Source organism: Pongo pygmaeus, chromosome 10, assembly GCF_028885625.2.
Source record: "Pongo pygmaeus isolate AG05252 chromosome 10, NHGRI_mPonPyg2-v2.0_pri, whole genome shotgun sequence".
Taxonomy (NCBI): Eukaryota; Metazoa; Chordata; class Mammalia; order Primates; family Hominidae; genus Pongo; species Pongo pygmaeus.
Genome location: NC_072383.2, coordinates 78632774 through 78645096, shown reverse-complemented (window position 1 = coordinate 78645096; position 12323 = coordinate 78632774). Strand labels below are relative to the sequence as shown.

Below are 12323 nucleotides of genomic sequence, written 5' to 3'. Positions count from 1 at the left end.
TAAATGCATTAATTTCCAGCAGAATCATCTAGGATGATATTTACATTTTATTAAGATTGACAATTTTTGTTTACACTTTTAAAGTTAAGAGTTTTATTGGTGTGGCTAGTATTTTGTAGAAGACAGGCTGCACAATAAGTCCCAAATACAATGCTATGTATTCTTCCTTAGTCTGGGAACCAATGATTCTTGAATGTTGATAATTACATATTAATGAAATGAGCTGCAGAAGTGCTTTATCAGAGTTGTTCACTTCTACATATCCAGCACCTAGCACAGTTCTGGTACATTGGAAGTATTTTAAAATGTGTGGGGAAGGAAGGAAGTAAGGGAGGGAGGGAGGGAGGGAGGGAGGGAAGGATGAAGGAAGGAAGGAAGGAAGGAAGAAAGGAAGGAAGGAAGGAAAGAAGGAAGGAAGGAAGGAAGGAAGGAAATACCTCTACTTAATTCCAAGAATCCTAAAGAAACTGTGAATTACTAGGTTTTGTCTGAATCTGTTCTTGCTATTGTTGATCTAAAGGAGTTTTGGTGAGGCTATATCTATGTTGGCAAATTTTATTTGCTATTTAATGACCTTCCCTTTCTCCTGTCAAACCATTGCTGATCTGTTAGTTTTAGCCAAGTCTTAGCTCTGTGAGAAGTTATTCACCATCTCTGTGCCTTAGATTTCTTTTATGCAAAATGAAGGTAATAATGTTTATATGAAAATATTGCTAGATAACATGTAATAAGATAATGCATCGGAAGAGATGAACATGTAACTTGTATAAAATAAGCAATTAAAATATTTGTTATCTTCCCATTCTACTCTCTTTCCCTTGCTCACTTTGAAACTCAGCAAGAAGGCTACAAGAATGAGATTACAAAATCACTTCTTAATATGTTTTATTTTTTTCTTCCTTTAAGCAGAATTTCCAAGGGAGAACTATTTTCATCAATAAAGTGCCTTTCATTTGACAGAGTAAAGCTTTATCATTTTATAATTTGTTTTTAATGCATATTCCCAGGGCATTCATCATTTATGCTAATTATTTTTGGCTAATTACATACTAAAATCTTCACAAATATGCTCTACAAAAGGAACAGAAAATAGAGACTGAATTGGAGAACAAATACATCAATAATCTTTCAATTTTATTTTAATGATGACAGGTCTTTTGAGATAGAAGTATTATATCTCCATTTAAGGAATACTACAAAGACATAATAAAATTATAAAGTTGGACAAGAGACAAAGAGAAAGGAGGAGAAATCACTATGTTATCCAATTTAATGCATAAGATGCTATTAGAAAACTATGTTCATCAGGCCTAGCAAAACCCAAGCAGGGTGCAAAGGAAATACTTCCAGTCTTTATTCTGGCTAACAGTTCTGCATTACTGACATCATTGAGCATCCTATCTTATATGAAGGGTTTGACTTTCATGCCTCGATTTCCATCCAAATGGCTATCTACTCCCATTCAATCTGTTCAGTGGCCTCTTATTTAAGTGTTGATATTCCCCAGGGTGCTGTCCTTAGGTTGTCATCTTACTTTGCACATTCCATAGTGAATCTCATCCACTCCTATAATTTTGACTGTCTTCTAAATACTAACATTTCCCAAATCTGCAAATCCAGAATTTCTCTCCTGAGCTCCAGATCCATATTTAATACTGCCAATGGGTGTATTGACCTGGAGGACTGCCACATATTTCAAACTCAGTGTGTCTAATACTGAACTCATTCCTTTCCTCTACAGATCTGTTCCTCCTCATAATCTTCTGTCATATAACTTACAGTCATCCTTAATTATCCTACTCACTCACCATCATGAGTTAGTTGATTTTTCACCAAATTCTATAGGTTTAGATTATTTTTCATTCTGTTCTCTTGCTACATTTCCTCTGTTCTCTTTCCTTGTCCTTTTATAGTTTCCTGTCTCCTTGCCTGATTTTACACCCCCCATACTGCTCTCAATCTATCCTCTACACTGCAACCATACCTATCTTACACAGTAGAAATCTGTATCACCAACTGGCACCCCACTGCCCTTAACATAAAACCCTAACTCTGTAACTTGTTATATAGTTGGCCTCTGGATCTAGCCTCATCTCTTAGAACTTTTTTTTTTTAGTGCTATGACCTGGGACTGCCAACAGACTTGATTTTTCTTGAATGAGGCTTACTTTTTTACACCCCTATTCCCATTTACCTTTTATGTTCTTCTTCACTTATTTTTCAAGACTTAGCTCTGATGTTATTTTATCTGGAAGATATTTCTCCTAATGCCTTTTCTCTTCTCATTTTGTATTATGAATCACTTTCCACTGTATTGTAAACCAGATATTTGTATTACTACCAATTTAACCACTTGTATGTGTGTATATATACATATATATATACACACACATTCTATACACTGATAAAACATATAATAATAATGTTACTAATATTTTATATTTATTGAGCATTTACCATATGTCAGGGAATGTTCCAAGTTTTTTATGCATGTTAACTGATTCAGTCCTCATACCCTGTTTACTATTATTAATCTTTACAGATGTAGACATTGAAACACAAACAAGTAAAGTAATTTTCCTAGTGTCTAACAGAGCCAAAATTCAAATTCAAATAGTCTGGTTCCAAATCTTGTATTATTAACCATTTTATACTGACTTTTACAGAAGGTAAGACATGCCTTACCGATTTGACATCAATCAGATAACATGTTGGTCCAGTAATGACAGCAGGTTCACTCCAGCTTATGCTGATGCTAAAAGGTGATGTTGCTACTACATGAACATTTTCAGGAGGACCATCTGGAGCTATGACAATAGAAAATTAATTATCTCACTACATTAGAATTAGTATTTGCTACAGTACAATAATAGAAAGACCATGAAAAATGGATAGTCATAATAAATTAATTTTAATTTTACATTAATTTATACTTCACAGAGTGCTAAAGGCATTAACAAATAAAAAGATCCAATTCTTTAAAATTAGTTATTCTAGATGAACAACTTCCACATGAAAACTTAATTAATTAAAATCATAAGTTCATTATTTTAAAACTTGAAATAATATTTTGAAAGGAAAGCATTACTATTGCTAAAGTAAACCTTTTTAAACAAATATTTTTCTTTTAAAACAGTTAACCTAGCAATGCTGTTTTAAGAAAACCCTTGCAGAAACGTAGTATTTGACTACAGAGAGATAGAGAAGCACAGCTGAAAATTAAAACTGGTATAATGAAAGTATACATATATTGTTTTACAAATGTAAATTGAGTTGATTTTATTGTTTTCAGTGAGGGTGGAGAATATGACATGGTTATTCAATTGTTCTGATCTATTATTAGAAATGAAATTTTCAAATATTTCTTGAATTCCTTATGACTCCAATTAAATTCTTTAATTTGTTCTACTTTCTTAATTTGTCCTACTTTGTTATTTCTTCAGTAACGCAAAACAAGAGACAATATCTTAAAAATGTTTCTGTTTAAAATCCTTATGTGTACAATTTTAATTTGTGAAGCCACTGGGAATTAGGAGAGATAATAGTATGCAGGGAAAGATTTAGCCACAGTTAATTTCACACAGACATTAACCTCAGAACACTGCTGCACACACCTCTGTCCCCCTGGGGCCCCTAGTCAATTCTAATGATATTAAATATTGAAAGATAAGTATTTCCCAATATTTTCAATTTTTAAATACATATAGGCAAACATTACTGAAAAAAAATACTATCCCACAGATCCGGAGAAGATATAATCAGGAAGATAAAATATTCCTTTCCTCAAATAATTCATAATCTAGCAAGAATACAAGTTGTATAATCTTGGTGAAGCACCAAAATGTTTGGACCTCAGTTTCCCCATCATATGAATATTTTATAGTGCTTTAAAAGGAATTATGAAAACAAAGTATGTACAAGTGGCTAGTTCAGTATTTGCCACATTGTTGTCAATTATCAAGATATCATAAAAGATAAAGATAAGGGATAAATAGAAATAAATAACATATAATCTACAACGAGAGAGCAAAGTGATGATACAGATGGGGCAAGGTTGCAAGGTAAAGATGCACAGTGAAGGTGGGAATTGCACTAGTCTTTGATAGATGAGAAGGATAGAGCAGGGTTAGGGGCACTTCTGTGATAAGTGGAGGATCATAGAAAAGCCACAAAGACATAAACAACAGCACCCACAGACAGATAGAGTTGTATTGCTGTAGAATTGTTTATCCTGGCAATGTTATTATTTTACAAGAAAAAATAAATTACTCTAGGAAGGAGTCAATAAACTTCACCAGATTTCCAAAGGGATTCATGGTACAAAAAAAGATTCAGAATCCCTAAATCCAAGAAACAGGACTATCACAGAGAGACCAGTATTTATGGAGGAATAAAAATGAACAAGCCCAAGTAGTAATTTAGGAATTAAGCTAGAGAGTACTGGATTGTTATGTTAAAGAATTTGGAGTTTATTTTTTAAATAGTGGGATTCCACTGAGGTTTTTGAGAAAGGAATTATTTTTCCATTGATTTAGGAAGACAACTCAGGTAGCTATGAAAAAGTTAAGTTATTTGAAGCACACTGAGTGTAGATAAGCTCTTTCCAAAAGGCCAAGTAAAACATGAGATCCTAAATAAGAACAGTGACAGAAGAGATAGACAGGAGGAGATGAAACCTAGAGTCACTATAGAAAGATTAATAAAAAGAACTCAGGGAATAATTTGATGTGGTTGCAAATTGAGATAGAGAAAGTAGTAAAAGCTAACTCATGCATTAATATTGGTGAATTTTGGCAGTTCACAACAACACATTCAGGAACATACACTGATTTTGGTGGGGTAAGACTATGGTAGAAGACGACAAATTTGGATTTGTATTCATTGAGTTTGAGAACCTCCAGAAGTCTGAGATGCCTACCTGGCAAATGGAAAGATGAGCTTGGAACGAGGCAAATAGGATCAGAATGGAGAAAGTTTTTGTCTTTGTTTTTAAATTGCAGATAATTTCTTGCAATTTGGGATGGTATAAATATGGGTAGTATATCTGGTTCAAGTGAATCACATGCTCTGAAGAGAGTCAAAAGGTTTATTTAAATACCATATAGGTATAAGATGTTACTATCATTTGAACGTGTCCCCTCCAAAATTTAGATGTTGAAATACAACAGCCAATGTGATGGTATGAAGAGGTGGGGCCTATAAGAGGTGATTATGTCATGAGAATGCCTCCCATGGTGAATGGGATTAAGTTCCTTATAAGAGAGGCTTCACTAAGCATTTGGATAGATTGCCCTTCTGCTTTCCACTGTGTGAGGACACGCGTTCCTCCCCTCCAGAGGGTGCAACCCTCACCAGATAAGCAAATCTGTCTGCGCCTTCATCCTGGACCTCCCAGCTTCCAGAACTATGAGAAAACAAATGTCTATTCTTACAAATTACCAAGTCTCTGATACTTCCTTATAGCAACACAAGACAGACTAAGAGATTAATAGTGGTGACAATCTTTAAACTATGAATAAGTAATTGATATTTAGAATATATTTCTTAGGCATATAACATTAAGTCTATGGAATTTAGGTGCACAAATCAATCAAAAAATATTTTAATAATAGCATTGACATATTTTAATAATACTTATGTTAAATACTTATTTACTTATTTTAAATACTTATTGACATATTTTAATAATATAGTACTTGAATGTAACTATACAGCAATCTAGAAAATACATTTAAGGAAGTTTCAGTGAACAAATACCTTTGGAGTAACAAAGATACTCTTCCTATTTGTACTTCTGAAAACTGTACAATAATCTGAACATTGACAACTCGTACTCAAAGATCCAGTTTTATATTGCCAAGAAAACATCTAGGGGAGAGGGTAAAGAAAGGATGCTCCAGGATTCAATTTGATGAGCTAAGAGATGCTAATGATGAAGACAGAATTGGGTACACAGTTTCTGCAACAACTAAGGTATTGAGGAATCGTACACATACCCTGCATAACCAGACATTTTCATTCTTTTTACTGCTAGCTTTATGATCCTAGGAAAACCGCCTCAAATTGTAGCCTAATTCATTTAGGTAATTATACATAACAGATGAGAACTATAAGAGGTCTCCTGCCATCAGCATAATTCATTGCTTTGAAAAATATAAATATAAGATGCTTTGTTGGTTTCAATGGCCTCTCTTCTGCCTCTGACTCTATAAAAGGGGATGGGATATGAGCTCTGTATAAATGTATTAAGGCTCCTTTATTATTAATGTTTTTTGCAAAATTTGACTTCTAGCTCTGTAAGAACCAGTGTGGAGAGAAACAATTTTCTGATCGGCCACACATTTCAAGTGGTATAAAACGGGAAAATATTTTAGAGTCCCCTTGTCTTTATTATAACCAAATGTTCAGTTGGCCTTGAGAATAAATTTATGCATTCATTGAATGAATAAATATTTATTAAGCACTTACTATGTGCTAGGCACTAGCAGGACAAAAAGCTCATACAGGTGATCAAGGTAGCTTTGGATCCATCCATAAAGCTTCTACTGTTTAACCCTTTTCATTTAGGAACAGTTTACTGAACACCCATGACATGCCAGGCACTTTGGAAGTGCTGGAAATATGGAAGAGAACCGAAGAGACAAAGACCATGGAACTTCCATTTTACTGGAGAGAGACAAATAATATATATTAGAAAAATATAAATAAATGAATATATAATACACAAGTAAATTATATACCATGTTAGGAAGTATTATGTACCATGGTGAAAAATGAGACAAGGTCATGGGAATGAAGATGCTTAAGGGTGTCACTATTTTAAATATAGTGGTCAGCACATGCCTTACTAAGCAGATAACATTTAAACAAATATTTGAAGGAGGTAAGGGAATACTGTCTGGCTGTTTGGAGAAAGAGTGTCCGGGAGGAGAATGGCCAGCGTGAAGACCCTGAGGCAGGATTTCGCCTGGTATGTCCTAAGAATAACAAGGACCACAGTGAAGCTGAAGCCCAGTTGAGTTGGAATGAGAGAATCCGAGAGGAAATGGGAGCCAGAAAATGTAAGGCCGTTAAGACCAGCGTTAATGTCTTCTTTTGTTAGGATGGCTATTGTGAACAAAATGACAAACGCCACGAAGTAGAAGGGGCTGTGATAGATTGTGATCCTTGGTATCTAACTCATACCAGAAAGATGGGCTAAAATTAATTACATCAAAAAGGAAAGATCATCTCCAACATCTATTTGATTCATGTACCTCCGTAACATATACTACTCGATGCTGTTGGGACTATACTTTTCAACCTAACTCATTCTAGCAAGCAAGTAGAGTGGCACATTATTGTTGCCCGGACATCATGAAAAATGTATTGAGAATTTTCTGCGGCTAAGAAAGTTGTGAGATTTTTCTGCGGTAGCTTGTATCTGGAAAAATTTCTGTATCTCTGCTCTATAATGGCTTCTTCGGGTCTCAACTGAGGACAAAGTGCAAAGTTTTCCCAAGGAAAACTTTGGCTTGTGAGTGTGTCTGTACGCCAGCTCAGAAAGAAATATAACGCTTTGCTTTCAACTTCTCATCTTTCACAATGAAATGTCAACTCTGCAATCATTCCTTTAATACTAGCAATCAAATCCCTCATCAGGGAGTGTGTGACCCCAAGCAGAGGTAAGAGAAAAATGACATTCAAAGATCATTCATGACAACACATATAATCACCTATACTACTAAATATTTTAAGTTCCTTGCACTGATCAATCATTATAAAAAAGCAAGGTATTTAGCCCCTTGCTGAGCTATGCTTTAATGCCATTTCTTGAACTTTTCCCAAAATCGTTTTCCCTTCTTTCTTCCTTTTTTAAAAGAAACAATCACTCTAAACAATGTTTGCATTTTCAATAAAGTTCTTGATAAAATTGCCTGTCTTGTTACACAAGTTTCCTCTGTTGAATCCTTTGCCAAAAATTTCCTTCAGAATGTATTTTGTCAACTTGTATTCTTGAAGGATTAGAGCTCCTAAATCCAAACTAAAAAATAAAAGTAAACTTATATAACTGAATATATATTAATATATAATATATAACAATATGTGTTTCACCTGTCTGGAGCAATGAAAGATAACTGTTTGATTAATTCATAGGTAATTTAAGAGAAATATTTAGAACACCAAAATGCCCATCTATTATAAAACAGCATTTAATTATTTTAGTATTGTACAGTATTATAATATACTTATATACATATAAAATTATTTTAGGTATCTTTCTTATGAAATTTAATAAAATTCCCAAAACATATGATAAAATATATCCAGCATTTTCTCTTTTATCACAGCATATAGTAAACTATTACTAGTGTTACATAAGGGTGGCTACAAAATTACATTTATGAATGTAAACTACAAAAATAAAGGGAGCTGATGGTGACAAAGGTATGAGGAGTTGAAAATATGCCAGTTTAAAAGCTTAGTAACTTATAAGCGTCTTTGGGAGACTTTGTTTGTCTCCCCAAAAACTGTCACATTCTGATTTAGGATTGTTTGTGAAATGAATCTAGTCAGTAATGGGCCAAGATATCACTATAGCCTTTCTCTTATAAATCACAGCAATTTACTCAGTAAGAATGATCTATCCTTATTCTCTCATTCCCCATAATCCAATCACTTCCTCTCATAAGCACTTTCCCCCTGGTTTTCACCATAATGCATTTTCTGTAACTAACAACCATCATTTCCTGATTATCATGCTTCTATCCTTGCACAGGAATGTGGGTCTTATGTGGGTCAGGGTCATCTTTCCCATCCATCTGTGTCTTGATGCTAAGTGTGTTAGCTGAAAGGTGAGTCTGGATAGACCATCATTTTGCCTAGTCCATATAAAAATCTGAATGCTCCCATCCATGCCACTTTGTTTAAGAATCAGCAAGTTTATTGTGCCTAGTACTATACTTTCAAAATAAGCACATTCAAAGACTTATTTGTAACTTTGCCATCTGCAGATCCCTGTTAAGTCTAACTTAATAGTGGAAAATATTCTAGAAAATACTCTATGGTTTTTAGTGTACCTCATTATGATTGCTTTCCTAAAAGAATAAACATAAATGAATATATGGTTTAATAGCAACTCACAAAACAGAAAACTTCAGCTCTATATACCTGCAATTTAAATTGTCTGCACAATTATTTGAATTTAAGTTCAGTATAAAGTTTATTAAAAGGGCCTACAACTCAGGGTGTTTCAGTTTCAGAATTTGGTGCACTAGGCCACCAGATTTCTAGTGACTGTCATCACTAGGTGAAGGGCTCTGTCGTTTCTCAGCTATACAAATATTAACAACTTCAAGGACCACAAGTCGACTTTGACTCAGCACACCTGGACAAATTAGCACTGAGTGTTAGATGTCTCTCAGGACTAGAAGAAATCCAACTGGCTGGTGGATTCCTGTGTTTTAAACAATTCAGGGCATCAAGGGCCCTGAAGAGGCTCTGCAATTGGATTCATCGTGTTTCCACACAGCAAGAGTATCTCAGGACATATTCCTGTCCACTGATTAAAACACTTTGATAACTGGCTATCCTTTTGTAGTTTGGATGTTCTCCTAGAGCCCAGTGATTTCGCTGACCAAAACGCAATACCACTGTTGGTGTAGGAAATATTTCCTATCATTTTATAAGATGTTAAGTGTGTTTTCTAATTAGATTTCCTAACAGCAAGGTGGTGCTGCAGAGGGTATAGCACAATGGTGTTACAAATACAGCAAGCCTAAGAATTTGTCAGATTAGATTCATAAATACTAAGAATGATTCATGGATGTTCATAGTATTAGACCTCACTGTATGATCATCTTATTTGATGCCTAAATGAGTTATTTTCTGACTAATTTCAGACTGGCTTAAGCCGGAAAAAAATACAAAATACAAAGAAAACCTCTCACTTTCAATACTGGACATGCCAGGTAAGAATGAAAATATTCTAATTACTACTATTACTTTAGAATCAGATAATACATATTTTCTGAGAATAGCATCATGTTTATAAAACAACTTTCTACAACAGTGGTCCTCAAAACGTGTCTCCAGGCCAGCAGCATCAACATCACTGGGGAAGCCATAGAAAAGCAATTTCTGAGGCACTACCCCAGACTTACTGAATCAGAAACCATGAGTGTGGGGCTCAGCAATTAACAGTCCTCCAGGTGGTTGTAATGACTGTAGTTCAAGTTTAAGAACCACTGCTCTATAATGTCGATATGCCATTTGAAAAAATAGTGACACTGCTCTTCAGATTAGATGACCAATGATTACAACTCTTAGAAATAAGAGTGGATTGGAAAAGGGGATTGAATTACTCCTTCTGTGAATACTAGGGAAGTAGATGTAAAGGAAATTTGGGAGCTGGTAATCAACATGGAAACATGTATCAAGCCATCAAATATTCCACAGACTGGTCTCCTCCTACCTTTCATTCTATTTTAATTCTGGATAAACTATGAAGAGGGTTCTCCCTACTCACTTCCTCCAATTCCCAAAGTTTTTAGAATAACAGGTCAGCATGTTCCATTAGAGCATAAAATATCACCACTTTCATGCTATCATGAAGCTCTGCATTGGAACAACCTGGAATAATTCAGGTGAGGCCATCGTCACACTGGAGTCTTAGGGCCAGGATAAATCTTGTTATTTTCTTCTCCTGTTCATTTGTATGCAGGCATAATTGGGGTAAAAAATATCTAGGATATCATAAAGAAAAATAAAAATCAAGGGTATCAGAAAACTCAAAAGTATAATTTTGAGGTGTGTGTCAAAATTCTCACTCAATTTGTTTTGGGAGATGATTGGACAGTTGGATAGCTTCTCTATGTCATATCAGTTAGTACCTCTCCATCTCTTTGTACTTTTCTACCACCCTGAGGCTTTGCTCAAGTCCTAGTCAAGATCTAAGAGTGCAGACTCTGTGCTAGAAATAAAGACTTATGAATGAATCAATGTTTTAAGTACTTAGAATAGTACCAGGACATAGCAAACACCCAGTAAGGTAAGTCATTGCTAATATTCTTAACTGTGCAGCCTATGGCTCTCAATTGATTTACTAGGCATGAACAAAAAGTGACCAAGACACCATACATAGTAATCCCAGGATTTTTCTATAATTTGGAATTTTCATAGTTAAATCAGAATTTTCTCCACTTTCTTGGTAAGTGCAGAAGAAATGGGAGCTGAAATTTTGCTAACCTAGGGCTTAATGCTGAGCTAGAACTTAGAACTGAGGTTAAAGACAAAAATTCACAATGTATTACACCTACTTTACACTTCTGGTTGAATTAACAAAAAGAAGATTCTCAGAAGAGTAAAAGTTAATTCAATTCAACATGAAATTTAGTTTGAGATCTCAGAGAAAATAGGAGAATTCATTTGAAGTTTAAAAAGATAAAATACAGCTAAGCTATAAATGGGGAGAAAATTTCATCCCCTTTTTCCTTTATGAAAATCAGACTTTCTAAAATATTGATGATTAAAAAAAAACAGTGATAATCTTTACACTTTGTTTGATTTTTAGTGATTTTGCTACAACTTTCTACTTGCTTATGTAAATAGGATTTCAAAAACAAGTATTTTTATTTAAATTCTAGAAAATTTGCATCATGATCTAGCATAAGGTCTTTTGACATTAAATATATAGTTGAATACTTTATTAGATACTTTAATGTTATATGCTTTCTATCATTTCCTTTAAATTATGATTTCACCCATATATCTCCTCTTTGTAATCACACTTAGCACTTCAAATTTAAACATTGTTCTTCCCCTTTGTTCTTTCATGGACCATCAACCTATTATAACTCTGTCTCACTATACATACTTGTTATTACCAGCTAATTATCTCAGTTAATCATTTAGGTATTTTTAATGCTTCTCCAATCTATTCTGAAATGGGCATTTATTATTTTCCTTCACCGTTTGAAATATTTCTAAATGCAATAATTATTTCCTTCCTATATGCAATAATTCATATTTCTTACATGCAATACAAATATTTCCTATAGGCAATAATTTATATTTCTTATATTAATTAATGAAAAGGAAAATCACAAAATGATCAACAATATAAAATATACTGATTTTGTGAAATAAAAGAAGCTGAATGTATCAAACATGAAAAGCAACTGGCCAAGAGAATTTTAATTTTGGCAATAACAATGAAAGCATTTGAAAGACAAGGGTTAGACCAAAAAAATTAAAAAAAAATCAGCGTGAACTATTTTAAAATATGGAGAATTTTGACACTGTAACACTTTAACATTAAAGTCAAATGCCTTTCTTCCATATTC

The 12323-nt window shown here is 33.9% G+C and overlaps 1 protein-coding gene across 1 annotated transcript in view; it reads right to left on the bottom strand.

Annotated features, from left to right (window-relative positions):
• PTPRQ (protein tyrosine phosphatase receptor type Q) overlaps positions 1-12323 on the bottom strand; it is a 217690-nt gene that overhangs the window by 75672 nt on the left and 129695 nt on the right. The window contains exon 27 of the mRNA XM_054443718.1: positions 2686-2807. Coding sequence (XP_054299693.1) covers positions 2686-2807 — 122 coding nt within the window. The remainder of the gene's footprint in view (positions 1-2685; positions 2808-12323) is intronic.